The sequence below is a fragment of the Artibeus jamaicensis genome, unplaced genomic scaffold, assembly GCF_021234435.1.
Source record: "Artibeus jamaicensis isolate MK-2021 breed Jamaican fruit bat unplaced genomic scaffold, CSHL_Jam_final scaffold_1283, whole genome shotgun sequence".
NCBI lineage: Eukaryota > Metazoa > Chordata > Mammalia > Chiroptera > Phyllostomidae > Artibeus > Artibeus jamaicensis.
In genome coordinates, this window is record NW_026522028.1 from 12,157,241 (window position 1) to 12,179,269 (window position 22,029).

The 22,029-nt window shown below is 41.0% G+C and overlaps 1 protein-coding gene across 1 annotated transcript in view; it reads right to left on the reverse strand.

The window, feature by feature from the left end:
• Nucleotides 1-14,495: 14,495 nt before the first annotated feature.
• Nucleotides 14,496-22,029, reverse strand: part of PTCHD1 (patched domain containing 1) — a 51,903-nt gene continuing 44,369 nt past the window's right edge. Inside the window, exon 3 of the mRNA XM_037142922.2 lies at nt 14,496-16,150. Coding sequence (XP_036998817.1) covers nt 14,496-16,150 — 1,655 coding nt within the window. The remainder of the gene's footprint in view (nt 16,151-22,029) is intronic.

Consider the following 22,029-nt stretch of genomic DNA (forward strand, 5'->3'; position numbering starts at 1 on the left):
AGTTCATTATTTGTATATATATTGAACAATATTTCTCACTGTGGCAGACACTGCCAGTGCCCTCACCTTATCCTTTGGCACTCACCATTTTAGTGATGTCAAGTTAGAGGCCAACCGTATCTACAGAACACCTGCAGTTTTTTCCCTGAAGACTCTTCTTTGGGTCACAGATGGGGAAGGCTAAAGTTTAATGCCCCATAAGGAGCCCTTATGTGGCAGTTGGAAGTTAAGTAATCCACCTTCCTTATCCCTCCATTAGAACAGCTCTGATGTATTTTATACAACCATTTCCCAGACATCTCCAGTGGGATTGGGTCCCAGTTGCCCATAAGAGGTAACCTATTCATTAGCAGATACCCTATTGTCTTCCTTCCCTTTCCTGTATCACTCTCCCTCTCCCCTGCTGGTGCTCCTGGGATTGCCTCCTAAAGAAATTACTTGCACATACATCCTTGTCTCTGGGTCTGATTTTGGGGGAGACCCAGCCTCAGACGCTCATCACCCTTGTTTTTATGTCAGTAGTAGACTGGAAGGCACTTAGGAACATTTTGACAAATATCTGAATTAGAAGACTTCTTGGTTGGAAGAGCACATATTCAAAAATGTTCAACTTGGCATCTGCCAATCTAGAATCTTCTAATTCAGATGTTTTTCAGAGTGTGGTTCAACAAGTGGTGCATGTTGCACTTTTCCCTTTGCCATCATCAAAGTAATCAACAGGGACACACATGTATTTGTTTTTAATCTTGTACTTTATTTTTAATTCTATATAAATAAATACAAAATGACAAAAGGGGTATGTTTACTAAACATTGCATTTGGTAATGTGACATTACACAGTGTGTCTTAATATTTTCAGCCTGTAATCATGTCCTTTAGCTGTTGGTGAATAATTCTCTAACTTTTAAAATACAATTCATCTAGAAGTTGTATTCAACCACCTTTTAATGGAACCCCTGAGTGCTTACACTTGCAAAAATTTGTTTGGGAAGCATTTGAGCCACACTGGCTGAAGTCTAGGGCTATTTTGGAAACATCTAAAATAGTAAAAAGAATTGTGTGTTCACTACCACAAGAGAAGAGGCATAAAACCACTAATCATCAGAGAAATGCAAATTAAAAATACAAGGAGATACCACCTCACACCTGTCAGAATGGTTCTCATCAATAAATCAACAAACAACAAGTGCTGGAGAGGATGTGGAGAAAGAAGAGCCCTTTTGTACTGTTGCTGGGAATGCATACTGGTGCAGCCACTGTGGAAAACAGTTATGGAAACACCTCAAAAAATTAAAAATGAAACTGTCTTATGACCCAGTGATTCTACTTCTGGGAATTTATCTGAAAGAACCCCAAACATCAATTCAAATGAATATAAGCACCCCTATGTTCATCGCAGCATTATTTACAATCACTGAGATTTGGAAGCAACCCAAGTGTCCATCAGTAGATGAGTGGATAAAACAACTATGGTACATTTACACAATGCAAAACTACTCAGCTGTAAGAAAGAAGAAAAATTTACCCTTTGTGACAACATGGATGAACCTGGAGAACATTATGCTAAGTGAAATAAGCTAATCAGAGAAAGACAAATACCATATGATTTCACTCATATGTGGAATCTAATGAACAAACTCAACTGACAAGCAAAATAGAGACAGACTCATAGATAGAGAGCAGGGTGACAGCTCTGGGGGTGAGGTTAGAGGATGGAGGGATTGAGCAAAAAGAAAAAAAAACTCATGGACACAGACAGTGGTGTGGTAATTGTGGGGAAGAGGGACATAGGTGGAGGTGGAAGAAGGTATAAAGACAATAAATGGTAATGGAAAATACAATAAAAATAAACTATTAAAAAAGAAGAAAAAGAATGAGGGATAGAGAGAATTTTCTTTTCATGTTCATAAAAGACATGCAGGGGTATAAATCTAGAGTACCACAACTATAGTTATTTCAAGTTTTAGCATTAGATGCAGTGTTTCTATTTATAACAATTATTTAGTGGTACTCATTCTTTTTAAAATTCACTTTTTAACTATGGAAGGTCAATTGCCAAGGCCTGTTAATGACACTTAGTACTACTTCCAGATTTTGGGGGTCATTTTTCTACAATATAAGGTTGGCTGAAGTGAAAAATTAAGTGGGCCCCTTTGCTAACATTTGCTAACCCTTACATTTCTTAATTCATACAAACAGACAAATATGACAGCCTGGGATCTTTTATTTTATGGCTTTCAATTAATGGGACTCAGCATTCCTACAGGTTTAACATCTGTAACCCTATTCAAGCTGTTTTGATGGGTATTTATTGCACATTCTTTTAGGACTCCCTCTCAATGGGTGTTTTTGAGTGTGGTGACTTAAGTGCTATGACTCAATGACATTTGTTTGTTTTTTTATATTCTTGTGAATCAGTGATGCTCTCTGCAGAAATGAAGATTTGCATGTAGATGATGAAATGTCATCTTAATTTAGTACCCTGGGGAACATAACACTTGCCCCCTGACATCTTGAGCTATGCCTTGGTGATGAAAACTTTTAGTTTTCTACCCCTACCTAACTCTTCACTCTTGATCGATATTTTAATTCTAAGAAATGACTTTCCTGAGTTATAAAGTAAAATCATTGCCTGCCCCCAGGTTTTGAATATAGACTGTCATCACCCTGATCCCTGTATAATACTACTCACTCAAGAATGGAACACAGCCCTGGCTGGTATAGCTCAGTGGATTAAATGTGGGCCTGGAAACCAAACAACTATGGTTCAGTTCCCAGTCAGGGCATGTACCTCAGTTGCAGGCCATTTCCCAGTAGGGGAAGCACAAGAGGCAACCATACATTAATATTTCTCTCCCTCTCTCCTTCCCTTCCCCCCTAAAGATAAATAAGTAAGATCTTTTTTTTTTTTAAAGAATGAAGCACAAAAGAGAATATGCTGCAGTAGGTTTAAAAAAATCTCTCATGTTTAAAGTCAGACAGGACTTTGTCCTGCTGCCCTGTTGATCTTTGCCAGCTGAAACATACAGTTCTTCATCTTGTCTTGGATTCCAGAAAAAGCTAAAATACTTCTTGAGTTGTAAAACTCACCAACTGTGCTGAAGGGTAGAGTAAGAGAATCTAACGTAAGATGCAAAATCATCATCTGTAATCCATTTTAAAGTGAAATTCTTTAAAAAGAATTCTAATGATCTTTTCTTATGGAAAGAAGAAACAAAATTAGAATGTAAAATATTTCTGCCTATCAAAAACTTTCTCTAGAAGGTATCCAGGTTGCCTGATGACATCATTTCAGGGATATAAAGAGAGGCAGTCTCCATTCTTTTTCCAGACTTACTGTAGGTTTTAACAGTGCCCTTTTTATAGGCAGAAACTTGAGTGTTGGTCTCTTTTCAAGGGAGACAGAGAATAAAAATCATTTACTAACTATCCCATAAATCTGGAATGTGCTCATATTATTTTGCCATTAGGATGGAAACTTAACTAAGTATATGTTGAAATATTAAAATGAACTCATTCATTTTCTTCTTTCCCTTAGCTCTTATTTTCTGGGCTATTTAGGGAAATGTCGATGCTTGAGAGTAAAGCAAAGTGTGCAAAAATCCAAGGGACTAAATTTAGCTCCTGTGGATGTCTTCTTACCATAAAATATTTTTCAGATTAGTTAACTAAATTAATTGAACATGTGGTTATGAAATGGAGTTCTCCAAGAAACTGGTAGCTAAGGCCTGGTGTGATATGCTTACTTTTCTGACCTGGGTTTTTCATCTGGTTTGACTTCTGAAAAAGGAAGTCAACCTGGCTTTTATTTCATTTGTTTGTGAGTAATCACTGATGAGAGAGTGTCCATGCAGAAATTATCTTGTGGATGTTTATACATCTCCTCCCAAACTCTAGTTTTTTCCCGTGTGTGTGTGTGTGTGTGTGTGTGTGTGTGTGTGTGTGTGTGAGTGAGGGGTGGGGAGAGAGAGATCGAGATCTGATTTCAGTTTCCATGGAAATAGGCTAAATAAGGACTTTAACAGACAGCAGTATGAGTGTAACTTTTTTGCTATTCCCAGCTCAGAACTATTGAGACAAAATCTGAAATCATTCCAATCCTTTACATTACGAGATCAATATTGTAATTTGGTACCTGTGCCATATAATTTTGGATTCAAACTTTCTTTGTGACAGTGACAACCATGCATTCATTCAGTTAGCCTTGTGAAATAAGCTAAAAATGAAAACCCACCTACCCTCACCCCTAACAATTGATTGGACACCACCTGCATATATACTGCTTTGTTACTCGCTTCCCAGGCCTTCCTCCTCCCTCTGCATTCAGCTATTGACCTATAACTCACACACCTACCATTTCCTCTCTCCTCATCCCTAAATGCCTGTGGAAGACGAGCATTCTACAGAAAAGAGAGGCCAAACCTATATTTTTCTTAGGCTTTTGTTCACTTCCTTTAAACCCAGGCAATTAGGTACATAGGTTGCTTCCTGCTACAATTTTATCTTTCTGTTTGTGATTACATATTAAACTAAGGCCAGGACATGGGGTTTTCTTTCTTCAGAGATAGAGGTATAACACTGTGGCCATTAAGCCAAAGAAGCACCATATGCAAGGTTTTATAAAATAGCATCTGCTGCTAAACAAACACCCAAATCCCTCTCTGTAAGGAATGAAGTCATATAAACTTTTTTGATTGCTCATCTGGAAAAAATAGAACAACAAAAAAGAACACATGCTAATTGCTGTTGAAGAGCATCAAGATATCTGGGTGTAAAAAAGAAAGAAAAGGGGGAAAAATGTAAAACTGAAGCTATTCCCCTGGCCCACTGCCATTTCACTTTTCAGTGTGTGTTTCCATCAGAAGATTGGAAAGCTGTACAAAAAAGTAAAAGCAACAAGTCTGAAATCTTGTTTACACTTGGAATTTGATATCTAGCTTGAAAATGGGACACTTTATTAAAAGATGGGATTTTAATGTGAAAAGACAGTCCACTAGAGACTCGCTGTGTGTGACCTGAGCCATTTTCCAGGTTGAGTGTACTGAAGTGGCTTGGGGATTCTGCAGTCTGTAAATGCTATGTGCATGCCTGAAACATCACCCTCTGGTGAACGCTGGTCAGAGGGCGCAGAGCTGTGGGATTGCCTGTCATCAGTAGGTTGGTTTTCTGGGCCGATTTTGTCTTTGCGTAGGCATGGGATGATATAAGGTGTCAGAGAAACTCAAGTGGTCCAAAATATAGGCCATCATTGTTTCCTGAGCTCGTCATTTTGTATGATGTTGATTTTCTTTGGGCATCTTAAAAATATCTCGACTTTAGGTAAAAAAATACTGTAATTTTTTGACCATAAGACACACCTAGGTTTTAGAGGAGAAAAATAGAAAAAAATTTTTTGAAGCAAAAAATGTGGTAAAATATTTAATAACATAAATAACATAATATTTCACCAATGTAAATGTAAACAGAACTCAACAACAGCATTAACAACCATTATTCCTCCCAAATTTGGTGGGCAGGAGAAAGAAAGTGTGTCTTATAGTTCAAAAAATACTGTAGTTTTATTTATTTTTTTATATTTTTAAAACTTTTACTTATTTTATTTCTAGAGAGAGGGGAAGGGAAGGAGAAAGGGTCGGAGAGAAACATCAATGTGTTGTTGCCTCTCATGTGTCCCCTACAGGGGACCTGGCCTGCAACCCAGGAGTGTGCACTGACTGGGAATCGAACCAGCAACCCTTTGCTTCACAGAAATACTGTAGTTTATTAATGTTCCTTGATAGACAGGTGTTTTAACTCTGTGTGGGAATTATTTCTAGGCAAGTTTTTGATTAATCCCACCTGAGCAGGTGCTGCCCGTCATGAGTCAAGGTGGTGTGACTCACACTTTGTGAAACTCGGGGTGCAATTGTGGTAATTTTCCCCATAGGATTTGATGCTTACCTGTCTGAGAACTGACCAAGCTGAACTAATTATGTGCTCTAGGATTTAGATATTCTTTCTTAGTTTAAATATAATTTATTAGTCCCAGAATTACCTATTTGCTAGTGTGAAGAAACCCAACTAAAATCCTGAGAAACACACATAATGTTGGGATCTCTTTTGGAGAAATAGATAAGATTTCTGAATGCTGCCTTAGTGATTAATCTGAGTGACAAAGTGTGACCTTATGATCAATTAACATGGATACAACTTAACAAATCATTCTGAGTTAGCCCAAAACTTTAGAAAATAATATGCAATTTCAGGAATTTCTTTCAGTAGCCATGACAATAAGAGAGGGAGCACGTTTTGCTATTTAAACTATATTATGTCTAAGGGTGAGGATTGTTCCTGCTATCACTAAATATTTGGACTCTCTTTCCTTTTGTCACCGACTAAAATTGAACGACTAAAGGAACACTTAACTGTTATGACCATTTCATTGTTAATCATTATTGGTACAGGTCATCTTTGATGTTAAAAAAAAAAACAAAATGCATTGGCTATTTAGGCATGCTTTTTATAGCTTTGAAACATTTGCACGTTTAGAAGAATGAGAGAAGTTTGACCAAGGAATGATTAAACCCAAGATGAAACTTTCCTTGTTTGTGCCTACCATTCAATAATTCTGCTTACACCTCTGAGCTGGAGTGTGAATACGCAACCGAGAGTGGGTGGTTGAATTATGGGATCAGAGGCAATAGGAATAGAACTTAAGTATGTTCTTGCCAAGTTACTGGGGAGGAATTATGGAATTCAGTAGAAAATGTGGGGTCCTTTTACTTTGTTGAAAAAAGTACAAACTCAGGCCCTATATCTTTATCTTATAGAGATTCCTGAACAACTCCATTATTCTCAGCTCATATTTTCAGTCATTTCACACAAATTCAATTCATTCACCTTCCCATTAATTACTTTTTTCCTGTTACACTGTCTAAATTTTTGGAACTGCACCAGGGCTCCTTTCCTCAATTACTCTTAATGTTCACTCCCTAAGTGTGTGTGTATTGTGTGCGAGCTGTAAGTTTATGGTCTTGGATAGTTCTGATACTTGTGTGACTTTTCTCCCAAACTGATGTTTCTTGTCACTAGACTTCCTTGGATGGCCCCTTCTTTCACTGAGGTGTATAGAAGACATTGGCTTTCCTGTCAAACTACTGCTAGGGCTGCATGGAAAATGCCCACTCCTTAAGACTAGAGGTTGGCAAGATGGAATGAGCATCCAAGTATGTCCTTCCTCCTCCCTTCCTACCCTCTTTCCCCTTGTTTGGATCACGGAGCAAAAATTCTAGATACATTTCCACAATTCCACACCTTGGGGAGAGATCTCTGTGGTTTTGGCCTTTGCTATTTTCATCTTTGTCTTAGAAAACTCCATCAAATGCAGTTTCACCACTTGGCCTTCCCTGCACTATAAAGCTGTTAATTGGCAACTTGTAAATTCCAAGAAACATTCACTTCCTCAGGTTTTCATTTTTAGTGTACTGTTTGGCTGGTCTCAGATGTGCTCAGAGGAAACATAGAAGGGGAAGGTAATATTTGTTATGGTTTCCTGCAGATAGCTGACTCCCTCGCCTGTCAGACCTCACAGAACCACAGGGCTGGGTCTGCTAAGGCATTTTAAATACACCTTAAATGTGTCAGGTGTTTTATAAAAGGCAGTGTGCATGGGTGTGTGTGCTATGCATATGCATGCATGTGTTTGTGTTATACATGTGTTATAGGTGTATTGAGTGTACATGTATCATGTGTGCATGTGTGTGAAGTAGAGCCAGTGGGTCATTACCAATTGTGACAGTCACCCATGGTCCTGGGAGATATTGTGGGTTTTGCCTTGGGAATTCTGGCCAGGGGGCAAGGACAGTTTTGGCAAGATATTAATTTAAACAGTAAAGGTCTGAAAGTCTGAGCCAAACATGTTGAAGGTTTACCCTAGAAATTAAATACACTGTTTTGCAAACAGAATCATATGGCTTTTTCCAAGGATGAAGAGGGAATTAATGAGTAATGGAATTGGGCCAAGCCTTGGCCATTTTTTTTTGGAATTAAATGAAGCACTTGATAGATCTCAGTGAATAGTCTTTAAATTTCACTCACATGCTACATAGTGGGACTAATGTTTCTCCATCTCAGTTGAAGGCTTTCCTTGTCATGTCTGGGCAAAAGGTTATGTTAATGGTGCTAGTAAGCAGCCAGTGCCTCTGCTGGGCCTCAGGGAAGGCCAAGCGGTGATCTGCCAGTGTTGCCCTTAGGACGACCCCGGTGCATTCCATTGGGCCTCAGGTTACATCAGAAAAAGCACAACCAACAGGAACAAATGGAGTCATTTAGTGTTCAGCTTCCTCCACCAATATACACTGTATCCAGTTTATGGCCAGGAGTCAAAGACCTGGACTTCTATTTCTATATCTGTGTCTAAGACACACCTGCCCTAAAATGTAACCATACGGCCATGGCCATGATTTCCTATTTGCCCACTAGAACTATCAAGATGAATGAGGCACCTTGTCTCCTTGTTCTTTGGAGAGTCATCTGTTGTGCATGCATGCCTGTCTGTTGCAGATGTCTCAGAATAGGGCTCCCCCGGGAGCAGCCCTTCCACAGATGTGATATGCTACTGCCACACAGCATATACTTAAGTAACTTGGAAATAGGCGGCTCTGCCCTGGTTCCTTAACAGGGTCCATTTCTTCACGTTGGCTTTGCTGGCTGCCCCTCCCCCATGTATGTATGTGTGAGGGGTGTGGTTAGTATAATTTTGAGGTTATGTATACTTTGTTCCAACAGTGAGAATGTGGTAGCACCCTGATATTCTTTCTGCCAACAAGAGCACAGTGCAGAGGGGTCGTTTCCCCAGTCCTGTCCTGGGTTTGGCTCATGCTAGAACATAAATGGGACAGTGAAAATATTTGCAGAATAAATAAACAAATGAATGAATGAGGAATAAATGAAGGGAAGTGGGCACTTGGCTGGGCATGAAGAAACCAATATTTGGAAGCAGTTTTGCCTCCTTAGAGAAGGGATTCTTGAGAAGTTCTTAACTGCCCATTAGCCAAAATGAGGACACCAGGATCACACTCCCAATGAGGTCTTTATTTGTTTAGGACAGTGGTTCTTCACTCTTTTTGGGTCACAGACCTCTTTTGGAATCTGATGACAACTATGAACTCTCTCTTTAGGAAAGTGCACGTATTGAACATATTCACACATTTTTGCATATAGTTAAATTTTAGGGAGTTCAGAGTCCCACCCTCCCACCAACTCCTTCATGGCCCCCAGGTTAAGACCCTATATTTTAGATACATAGAATTTGGCAGTAAAGTGCCAGGATGGGGAAAGGACTGAGACTAGGAACTAGGTGACTTCAATTACAGTCTTGTATCTGCTCCCAACCAGCTCTGTGAAGTACTTTCACTTCTCCGGGGTCAGGGGTCAGGTTCCTTACGTTAGAAACAAATGGGTAAACTTAATCCTAGCCAGAGGTTCCCCGGCATCAACATCATGGGGGTGGAGGAGGCCAGCACACTCCATAGAAACAGCATCCCTTCCATCACGGTGCCTCTGTGGCTTGCCTCCTTGGTATACGTTGTTTTCTTTGTATCTTGAAAAAAAGCTTTCTTTGCCCACCAGGTAGGTTCCTGAAAACCCTCGCTGTGCTCATTTTAATCTAACTTGAAAATTTGCACAGAGGCCGCAGCTCTCTGGTCACCTAACTTCCTCTTTCTCGCATGGCACCTTCATAGATATCAAAGAAGACTTCGAACAGATCTCCCAGGCCGAAGCAGGGCAGGTGAGAGGCAGGCTGGGGAGGACATCCTGATGCTGTCTATTCCAGCACACGGATTTTTTAGCTTATTCCCTCTCCTCTCTGCTTTCTCCCAGACTGGCACGACACAGAAATAAGCAGTTTTAATCACCACAGGGAGGAATCCTGTGATGTGCTGGCCAAAGCCAATTCTTAGTTCTTTGCCAGAGATTGCAGTAGTACTAATTCAATATTTTCCATTGTGTTGCAGCTTTACCATGCTTTTTTAAGTGAGGAACTTTATTTTCAAATACCTGGTGCTTTTTATGTAGCACAAACTTAAAAGCAAATTACCCCAAAGGAGTTGTTCAAATGTCTCTAGACAAGCCAGGAATAGTAATTAAATAGTAAGTGCCCTCCTCTCCCTGCCCCCATTCTTAAGTACCTGTGCCCCATTCTTTCAAGGATTAAAACCCAACTCAGCCCTGGCTGGTGTAGCTCAGTGGGTTGAGTGCAGGCCTGCAAACCAAAGGGTCCCCAGTTTGATTCCCACTCAGGGAACATGACTGGGTTGTGGGCCAGTCCTCAGTAGGGGACGTGTGAGAGGCAACCACACATTTATGTTTTCTCCCTCTCTTCCCCTGTCTAAAAATAAATAAACTCTTAAGAAAAAGAAAAAAAACTCAACTCAGCATGCGCTTGTGTTCCCTTTACAGTTGTCCTACTAAGTGGTGATGTAGCCAATATTAATGTCCTTTTAAAATGACCAGGACAACCAATTGCATCTTTATATAGCCCAAATCCTGGGCCCACATCTGCAAAAAATCCACTTCTATGTAGCTGTACACTGTGGTATAGACAAACTACAAATAATTCTAGCCAGGTCTTGACATTAGTGCCTCATCTTACTTAACCCTTGCGGAAGTCTGCATTGTCATGCAAATGAAGACTCCCTGAGGGCAGATGGTTGTGTCTGATTTGTTCACTGCTATCCCCAGTCTCTAGAGTATCTGGGTGATAGTGGGCACTCCGGAAATATTTGCTGAATCTGAAGATAGTGACTGTTATTATCCCCATTTTACAGATGAGAAAGCAGAGATTCACAGACGTCAAACACTACTGCAAGTTGCAGGACTACTTTAATAGGATCCGAGGGAATAAAGCCATTAGGAGGAGGATACCATTTGTGTCCAAAGGTTCTGCTTCTTGCCAAACCTGCAAGGTGGCTGCCCAGCTCACCCATTCTGGACATAGACAAGCTGGGGGTGGAGGAAGGTGGTGTCAGGGTCCCAGAATACCACTTAGAACAATTGGGCGGCAGTTAGTTCGAATGAGAGTTCAAATGAGAGTTAAGGATCTTGTCTGGAGCAGTATATTGCACAAAGAACTGCAGCCATAGAGGCCGGGTTGATTATCTCACTTTTGACAGAAGGTTGAAGGGGTAAAAGTAGTAGGAAAGGCAGGAGCAAAAGAAGCATACACAAACACATACCACAAATGGAACCATAGGAAAATAAAAGCCAGAAAACCCCCAAACGCTAAACCAAACCAGCATGAAACTTAGGTGCTGGAACAGTGGAGAGGGAGTTTCAGGAGGGTCTGTCTGTTTTCTGTGGAACACATGTCGTCCTTTTAGCCTGAGGAGCCCTTATGCTGCTTATTGGACCACTGACATAGGACCAGACAATTGATGCCTTATTTCAAGTATTATTTTCCTTCTTGTAAACCCAGAGTTTCTTGTGAATTTATATCTTCTGCTGAGTTTCACTCAAGGAGAGAATATCGCCCTTACCCTGACTTTTGTTTCCTTGTGAATGGTCAGGAAAGCCCAAGTATCACAGTTTTTTTTTTTCTTTTGAGTTGACCAGGAGAAATGTTTCTGATGAATGGAATATTTTCTTTGGTAAACAAACACCAAATGCCAACTCAAAACCAACAAAATAAGTTTCTTTGGTAAAGCGAATATGAATGTCTTGGTTGGAATTAATTGAAAAACAAAACTTTTGCAAGTGTTTGCTAGGACCATTCCTTCCCTCTTTACAGCAATTGGAAAAGTAAAAGTTCATGAAGTGAAGACAGATTTTTATAGGGATGCGGTTGTGAGCTACTTCTAAGGTGTCTTCTCCATGCCTAAACCAATGCTGTCAGAGCAATAATCAGTAATCAATATGAACAAATAAATAATGATCTAACAATAAATCATAAGTAATAAATCTTGGCATGCAGAGTCCCCTAGTAAAAAAAAATCATTCCACAGACAGAATTTCATAAGCCTTGATTTCAAGTGTTGAAAAGAGAAGCGGACAAGGTTGAAAATGCCCTTCATTGAAAAATACAATATCCCAAGGAATACAGAGACTCAATCAAGTTGGAAAACTATTCTCTGTCGTAAAACAAAGTTCCACAGTAAGTCATTCCAGCTGACCAAATTGAATGATGAAATTCTCAACAAAATCCACTTAATTGGTGTGTGTGTCACATCAGTTTTGTGGAGTTGCTTTAACCCGAGGTGCTCCACGTGGCCGACACGAAATCAATGGCTGATTTAGAACACACTGTTCAGAAAATGATTTAGCAACATATGATTTAAGAATAAAACCAATCCCCTCTTCAGCTGTGTTTTATAAATAATAGCCTAGTTGTAGGCCCCTTGGAGAGAGAATCGATCACAGATCCATTATGCAAACTTGCCCTTTTTTGAGAACAATACTTGTCCTCAGATTAAAGCTCATTATCTTCTAGTTGAGTGCATACCACATTGGGACAATCGCTTAGTGTGTCTGCAGGAGAGATTGAACAAGTGTGTAATGCACTGGACACGTATTTAGAACTGTGTGAACAACAGTACATGAAACAGAAAGCACAGGTTTGCACTCGGTGTGGTTACATCTGAATCATTTGGGCATTTTTGCTGTTTGGAAAGACAATGGCAAATCTACATCCCAATTACCCAGACATTTTAAAAAAAGGTCTGCCCTACGGCCAACAAAGTCCTGTGTTCCTTCCTTGGAAATGTACTTTGAAGGGAGTAATAGCCCTCTTATGAGAAAATCTAAAAATGGCCTGCCCTGTCTTAGGCATGCTACGACGATAGAACCCTCTGGTGGTGTGACCCTGGGTGAATCGCTTTCTCCTCCTAGGTCTGTTTCCTCCTCTGTGGAGGATGGGAAAGTTGCACAGTACATCCGCTAAGGTCCAGAAAGGTAAGGTGCTTTTGGGAAACGCTTACTGCTATAGATGTCTACAAAAGCTACATCTCTAAAAGGGGAAAGTACTGTAGATAGTTGCTTCAAATGTGACCAGCTGTTAGCTTCATTTTTATAGACATAAAGAAATGCAGGGGTCTGGGGCAACATACATAGCCTCTGCAGATCAAACCATTTCTGTTTAGATCCTGCAGATACTGCAAGTCAACAGTATAAACATCTAGGCTCATTGACGTGCAGAAGGGCCATGCAATGAAGTAGAGGGGCACCAACAAAGGCATGGGGTGAGGCAGGAAGATGAAAGTGCAGCCAGTTTAGCAGGCAAGTTTGACCATTGTCATTGGTAGATTTGTAAATCTTCCTGTCATTGTATCTATCTCCCCTTTCAGCCCTTAATCTCCCTGCCTGCACTTGAACGAAGTTTCTGTTTCAGCACTTGCACCCACCAAAGAACCCTTTTTCTTCTGTGTCTGTGAGCAGGCATGTATCATAGTGAAGGCAGATCGACACTACAAGTTGGAAGCTACAGCAAATAACCATTGCAGTGTGCATTTCTCCTTCCTCAGCTAGGCATGAGCGGATTTTGTTTCTGGGCACCCACGCAAAAAAATGCATGTAGAGCCAGACCACAAACAGCTGTACCAGCTGGCCATTTTTTTTTTATTAAAATGGAAATAGTGTCTCTGGGTTGAAGAAGACACCTGCTTTTCCTCCATTGTGCCAGGTATTTATTTGGGTTTGGCTCTGTGGTTTTGTGTACTCAGAGCCTCCTGCCAAGAGCTGTAACTAATAAAGCAGATCCATTTGGTGACAAGCAACAAGATATTCCAAAATAGAATCGCCCCACTCTGCAATGCTAAAGCTGTCACTGGTTTAAAGGTATATTAACCAAACCATACAAATGTTAAACGCATATTGATGGGGGGATAGGACAGATTCATTCTAGACAACAAAACTGCATCACCTGGGTGAATTTAGGGATGACTCTAGTTCAGCCCATGGTGATGGCCACTCCACCATATGTCTGCTTCTAAGGTTCTGGCTTGCTTTTGCTGGCCAGAACTCCCACAAGCATCTCCTTTGGGGGCACTGGGGAGCTAGATGAGGTGGCTGAAACCTCAAACCAGAGAACCTGCCTGGAGCTATTGCTCTGCAGACGTTCTGGAAGCCTTATTGTTTGAACAATGCTTAAAGCTATTTCTGCCTTGGCAGCTGACCTTTCAATCAGTAGGTTTTTGTCGCAATACCAGCAACATCTGCAGTGTGAATAAAATAGGATTCTGCTTGCTAATAAGCTTTCTTCTATTTGATCTTAGTTTAAGAGACTATAAGTCTCCTAGTGTGTGTGTGTGTAAATTCTTTCTGATAACAACCTTTTGTCTTAAAGATTGAAAATATGCAATGCCCATTTCCCCCCCTTGTCCTTTACTTTTTATTTTTTTTTTTGGCAATCAATGCCTGTTTCTTATCCTTAGAAAAGAAAGAAAAACTTTAAACTTGCTTCTTTACCATAATCTCTTTCCTCTTGATAAGACCTAGGGTGACAATATAACAAGCAGACACTATCACACTGTTGTAATTTGGTCAACCACTCGGGTACTATCAATATCCACCATTTCTACACACTCAATTTCCTCCCGGTTTTCAGGATTTTTCTTCTCTTTCCTTTTTTTCTTAGAGGGTGGCAGGAAAGTCAGTATCACAGGTAAAATGGCAAAGCAGTGAAAGAAGGTGACAAATGCTATTAAAAACAAGCACCTGAACAGTGTACAGGTCAGATTTGAAGGCACAGCTGCGAGAGGAATCAGACCAACAATATAGCAGAGGTAACTCTGTAAAATTGCTACCCCGTGCACTTCCAGGGCATTTTTTACCCACTTAGTTCTTGTGAAGTCCTTGCCCAGAACAAATGTGGATAACAGTGGAGCACAATTGTCAATTGTGTAGTTAATTCCATAAATTAAGCATAGCACAGAAATGCAGTCTAGTTCTACTTTCCACAATGTCATGAAACCTATCACTCCGAACTCCACGGACACAACCGTTAGAGTGAGCCAGACATTAATCAGAGAATCTGCCACCAGGAATGCCGAGAAGAAGAGCAGGAACAAAGCACTGATGCAGGAGTTGTGCAGGGGGGCTCCCAGAGAGGAGGCGTATCGGTCCATGTACACGAAGGATGGGTTGAAAACAATGAACTTCACCTTGGAGGTGACAGAAAGTCTCCTCAGGGTCTCCAGGAGATCATAGAGTTCTTCTCTGTTCGTTTCCATGGTCTTGGCCACCAAAAACATTCTGGACGCCACTACATCAACCTCATCATTGTACTTTTTAGAGAAGATGATGTCCTCTTGAAAATGCGAAAATTGGGGAGCTTTCAGGAAGGAATTTCTCAACATGTCTGTGAAATTTTTCTTAGGCAAGCCAGTGGACACATTGAGTTTGCGAAGGTAATTTAAATAGCTCTCAAACCAGGATATTCGCACAAACCCCTTGGTGTATTCTAGCACATCTTCTTGGACACTAGTGTTCCAGTACTCTATGGACTCATATATGTAAAATCCAATCACCGGACTATAGTTGCTGAAGTACTTTTGCTGGGCAGTAGTGTACTCAATGGTTTGTGTCGCGGTTGCTACGATGTTACTAAGGTCTGACCCTTCACTGACCTGCAGATAGCCCATTAAGGCAAAGGAAATATAAATAAGGTAAAAGAGAACTACAAAAGGCTTGACATAGGTGTTGGTTATCCAGTCACAGTAATAGCGTTTGAGGAAACATACCAATAGGTGACTCTCATAAGTGTTCGCTTCCTCACCGTCACTTGTGTCCTCACTGAATCTGGCTGTCAGGAGAAACCTGTACCATGCCGGCTTCTCCTGCAATGCCTCGGGCTTTGGGACTTTTCTACAGAAGATACTATGCTGGTAATTGTTTTCTATGTAGCCAGTGAATACCAGGCTGGAACCATAAAATGAGAGTACATAGAGGTAGTTGAAGAAGATTGCAATACAGGAATTGCAGCAGAAAATCCTGGCTGCCTCAATGTTCGTGAAAGGACTGGCCCCTATGCCGAAGGTGACCAGGTACATGGCAGTGGTGAGAGAGAAGGAGAGCATGGAGTCTGCGTACACTGCTGCTGTTCTCTCTTTAACATGTTGGTCTTCTCTAGTTTTCCTCCAGGAGGATAACATTTCAAAAGTCCCATATAATCCATGACCTGAGGGGGCAGAAAAAGACCAGATCAAAAGTTTAAAAGACTAATCTCTTTAGAGAGAGGAAGCAACTTGGTCATGGTAACCCTCCTGGGTCAAGGGAGATATAACCAGTCCCAGTGTGACAGGCAACAGGTAAATGCCAGTGATTTCTCCTGCAGAGAGAGAAGCTCGTGTTTTGGTGAATCATAAATGCTAATGGGTAGGCAAAGGGCAGCTAGAGGAGCTAAAGTCTTCATGCTCCCTCCTGGCTTAAGGAAGCTGGGCAGACTTTCGCCTATAGAGAGCTGAGTAGACTTGTGCCTCTGTCTCTCGGGGACTGGATACATCGATATTTTAAGGTTGTTGGTGTGGTCTGCAGAGCATCTGTTTCCCTTGGTTGGTGGAGCTATGTAGAGAAGATGCCTGGCCACTCATCATTTTGCTTGTCATCCCCACAAGTCTGGCCGGAGGTCAGCACAGAGAAAGGCAGCGGGCAGAGGGTTCTGAGTTACATCTCATCATCTCATCTAAGTCTGGGCAAGCAGAGGGCTTTAGGGAGAAAGAGGCCCTGTATTTAATCTGAGCTTTGACAGGAGCCTAAATCAGAGCCTCTTTTCCCCCCTCCTTCCCTAAGTATCAGTGCAGGAAGCAATAAATCTGAGAAACAGACAGAAGCAAAAAAAAGTAGAAACAAGTTTGGGTGAATAGGAAAAGTGAAAGAAGGGATAGGAGTCACATGAATTCTCCCTGCAATTGGTAAAAATTCAAATTCAGGGTGAAGGTCGATGGCTTGTATTTTGTCTTCAGGGACCCATGCGACCAATTTTTGTTATTGAAAGGTGACGAACAAGCAGGTGGTGACTCTTCTGGCTTCTTGGCACTATTTGGCAATGGCCTCTGAGGGAGAGAGCCAGATCAGTAACCTCTTTTTCTTAATTGCCCAGTGCCTTTGCCTCCTGGGGTAGTATTCCAGCAACACTGGAATGACAGAGGCACTGTGAATGCCCATGTTTTATCTCCATTCTACTCCCTGACAGCAGATATACCTTGACTTTGCTCATCTCTCCTGCTTGGAGCCAGACACTTCCCCGATGGGTCTCCCTGGGTTTTCAGGCCCCTGCAACATTGAAGAGCCCGCCAAAGTGACCCATTGTGGCATTCAGTAACCCCTGTCTTGGCACTGGGATCAGCAGATCTAATTTTCTGCTTCTACACCTTGGCATATTCGATCCCATTATTGAGCGTAATAAAATCTTTACCCTGTGGTACAATAGTCTTGTTTTTTAAAAAAGGAATTTAAAATCTCCAGCCAAGCGTAATGCTGAGTGAAGTGAGTCACTGTTATCTTGTGTATACAATAACTGAGTGCCCGTCTTCCCTTGTGCACAGGCTGGTATTTATATCCTTATTGTGAAATCTTGGCCTCAGACCCGAATGCCCATTTTATAGTTATTACATAGGCTTGTTTCTTCACAGAGATTTGGCATTTATCTTAATTTACTAGGCATAATTTCACAGCTACTTGTAGAGGTCAGGTCAAAATTGTCAATTTGATAACTAGCACTGTGGCCCCTATTAATCGGAGGCACCCAACTCCCCATGGATGAAGCAAAAAATGTGCCCATCGACTGGCAGCCTGTTGTTAATTATGTTTTAGATAGCTAACAGCTAGGCTCAGGAGCGAGAACTATTAAGTCTGTTTCTACTGTGTCGTCAGGAAGGACCAACTGGTTACTTTTGACTTTTGGTTAAAAGTAACCGACCCCTTGACAATGAAGGTCAAAGGAAGATGAATATCAGTGTGGCATCTACACCTGGGGAAGTGGTGCTGACCATTTTCCCTGGAGCCGTGTAGAGCAAGTTCTGATGGGCCGAACATAATTTAGAGGTTCACTGAGAATGGCAAATGCAAGTGTTTTTTATAGTATTTACATGTTAGAAACAAGAAAGTTTTCAAACAGGGCTTTATTGCTGAATCATTAAATATGCTAAGAAAATAAGGATGCATATAGATGGATCTGAATTAGCCATATAGTAGAATTTAAATTAAATCTGCTTTACAGACCTTTTAAAAAATTAGTGTCATGTTTTCTAATGACATTATCTGATCCTGATTGGAAAATACAGTAAGAATCCATTTCTTACCTTGCTGTTGAATAATCTTAGAAGCTAATGGAGAAAAGAAATTTGAATTAACAGAGCTATTAGGTGAGAAGTGTGGGGCTTGAGGGTTCGGAATGAAAATAAACAGAAGGAAAGGTAGAAGTAGGCTGTTTGCTTGCCTACTGAGTTCTGTTGCTGCACTTGAAATGCCCTGTCCTATAGTTTGATTATTTTTATTCAATCTTTTTTTTAAAGCTGTGTCTCTTTATTTTCTAAAACTTGACATTTTTTCCATTTCATTGTTCTGAAATAAAGAAGATACCCCAAATCAAATAATTATAGCTATGAAAATAATTTTTCATAAAAGGAAAATTATCAGTCTGAATACAAGGTAAATAAATCGCTCAATAATTAACATGCTTCCTGTGATCAATATGTATTCTTTTTTATTTATTGAATTGTAACTGTTTTTTGTATATGCTTTTGGTTCTGGGGGTAGTTCCAGACAGAATTCAGATTTTATTCTCAGGGACTTTTGGAAACTATGCCTTTCCTTTGTCCCTCTTGCTACAGAGGTGTGCATGGAGACCGTCACAGAGGCTGGAAAAGGAGGCCCTGGAAAAGCATCTGTTCTACTGATCCTTCAGCCTTTGTCGTTAGTTAGCATTGGACACCCCCCCCCCCTTCCTGATAGGTCAGGATTATTGTTTCTCAAGCCACACCTAACAGATACCTTTACCTTAAACCCCGAACTGGGGTTGTGCACTGTCTTCGAAGAGCTCTTTGGGTTTTCAGGGACAACTGCCTACGGCATAACTGGGCCTCCTTCCTGAAGCTCAGTCAGTCGAGGGAAGGATGAGTGCCAACACAGCTGCAGGTGCTTCCTAGGGATGAACAGTCTGGAGGGCCTAACTGGCACTAGACCTGGTGCACAGCTGGTTATTTATGTTGAAGAGGTTGGTGTATTACCCTAAAAGGTGAGCCGAACTGTAGGGCCTCTGTTTCCTGGCCTGTACTCAAGGGGAGACTATTCCCAAAGCCCTTAGGACGTGAGGGATGCCCTGCACCCTGGGATGCCTGCTCTGCCCATGATAGCTCATTCCCTTTGCTTTCGGCCTTCAAGGGTATCCTTTCACACGCAAACCTCACGGGGACACTGATTTCTGAAGCAACTTCCCTTAGGTCTGGGGAATTGAACAGAGAGTAGAGATGAGGAGAAAATGAAGAGGAAATCATAGGTAGGTGGATTTCACAGGGACAGACCCCTTCCTACTTTTTCCTCCAGCCAGCCTGAGCCTTGTCTTTTATAGCCACTTCAGAAAGTGGGCCAGTGAAAGAAAGATTTCAGTAGGCTCTGTTCCTTTCTATCTCCCTCTCTCGGCAGCTGCCTCCCTTCTTTAGCACCACCACCATCCATCACTCTCTTAACAGCGGGGCTGGGGTCCAGCAAGCAGGACTCTCAGGCCATATCTTACAGGTGTAGGCGAACACATACTATATGTGGATTGAAGAGACTTTTCAGAGGTTTGGCTATTGTTTCCCCCATGTTTAAAAGGTACTTTAAGAGCAGAAATACTGCAGTCTGTTTTCAACTCTAGATATTAAATTTTCTCTATGAAGTTGGAGCTCTCTAAGCTTCCCTATTAACTCTGACCAAGGGGCCTACGTCATTGGCACAAAGCATTGAACATTTTCCATCTCCAGTGTTCACGAGGACTTCCTGGGAGCTACAGTCATGTAGGAAGCTACCTAAACAGGAAGTTCCAAACAGATTTAGCCCTTGCTGACCAGAGACCCTGTGGTGGTAATGGGAGCCAGGGCTCATCACTTGGAGGGGCAGGTCCATACCTCAAGGTCTAGAAATAAAAGACTGTATCATAGTGAGCATGCCAGGAACAGACCACTATCCCAGGCCATTCCCTCTTACAGTCACAGCACTTAAGGCTGTACAGTTGGTTGCCAGAGGGAACACGTACTGATGCTATCAAATTCTGAAGATAAAGAAGCTTTTAAAGTATTCACTTGTCTTCTAAAAGCACATTCAAAATATTTCTTTATATTTTGATTTCACTGCCTGTCTGTAGTTACGTGCATATCAGTGTGTGTCAACACACACACACACGCACACACACACGCACGGGTCCAAGTTCTAATTATTCATGAGTGAACGCTTTAAAGGCCACGCAGGCTGTTAGCCAGGCCCTGGGGGATAGCACAGCTCTTCACAGCTGTTCGGACACAATTTGTACCAGGAGTGCAATTTAAATTTTATTAGCAGTGGACTTTGGGACTGTCATCTAGTAAACTCAAACACCGAAGGATTGAAGCTAATAGTTTTTCTTCTTTTCCAAAGAATTTTATATCTTTATGTGCAGTTAACTTTCAGACTTTGGAGCCAATGAGGAGAAAAATCGGCACAGATGATAAATAACACTAATGGAACGATTTCAACTGGCTAATCCTCTAGCCATTTAGGGTGAGTCTCAAGAACACCCTGTAAGTGCAGGAACACTCACAGATTAAATCTCACTCTTGTCCAGACCCTTTCCTGGGGCCTGAGCAAAGCCTTCAAGCTTGTTTATAATCCGCTAACTAATACTTGAGAGTTAACCTAACTTTACCAGTAGGTATACTGCTGGAAAATTGTTCAGAAAGTGAATCATACGTTAAATGTATTTAATGGTTTTGCCATCAGAGGCAGCGTGGGTGACTTGAGTATTTTTGGTCATTGAACAACCACAGGCGATTTGATCCGATTTGGACATCTGGATATTGTAAGGCAGATTTTTCTTTAGGGCCAAAGGCTGGTGCCTCTAGGCACTCCACCCAGTTGAATCCTTTCCACACAGGTTGGGTTTCCTCACCCTGACTTGCTGAAATTAAGGGGTAGCTGCGAAGGGATGAGCAGGTGAAATGGGGTAGCTTGCTGCTGGGCGATCCTTCAGTTTCAAGGCAGAAACAGTATCAGGAGACAGTGAGGCCTGGGCAGTGCCACATTTCATTTATGGAAAGAAAATGACTATATTCTTCCAGATAATCCATCAGGTATAATGACTACATGAGCAAAATCTGCTTAAAACCTATTTTATTCTTCCACAAGCTTTACTAAGTAGCTCGTGTTTATAAAATGCTTTCCTTTGACTGACATCCACCTAAATGTATGATTTTTGTTTATTTGGAGAAGAAATTTAAAGTGTAGATATCTCTGGGTTGAGTAACATCTATTTTTAGGGAGGAGTTCATTAATTGGGTTACATTTACACTTTGCCAGTTATAAACATTTACTTTCTGTGCCAACTTGTTTGGTTTATCGCAGCCTGTTTCGTCTCACAGTTAAGAGTGGTGTAAAGGTGTACTCTGCTTAAGTTAAGATGGATGTTCACATTGGGACAAGCATACACATCTTATTCTTTCTACCAGAGACTTGTCGTATTTTGGTAATTCTAGTCATGGTATGGGGTTTTAATCTGAGAAATCATTTTCCTTTACTAATGAGCTGCAAATAAGAGTTCAAGAAATGAATTTGGTAATAGCTCTTCCTTGTTTAAAGATAACGTATTTAGATACTGTGTGTGTGCAGCACTATATAAAATCAGTGTGTACAGATGTGGCCCATAATATATGCTATGCTCATTGTGTAGTAACTTTTCATATGGGAGACATATGAGCTATATAAATATATGTATATATGGTTTAGCCTATTCAAATATATTTTATACATTTACATATAAGTGTGAGAATATATACTACATAATAGGTATTATTTATATTCCAACATTTAAATAATATACACTACAAA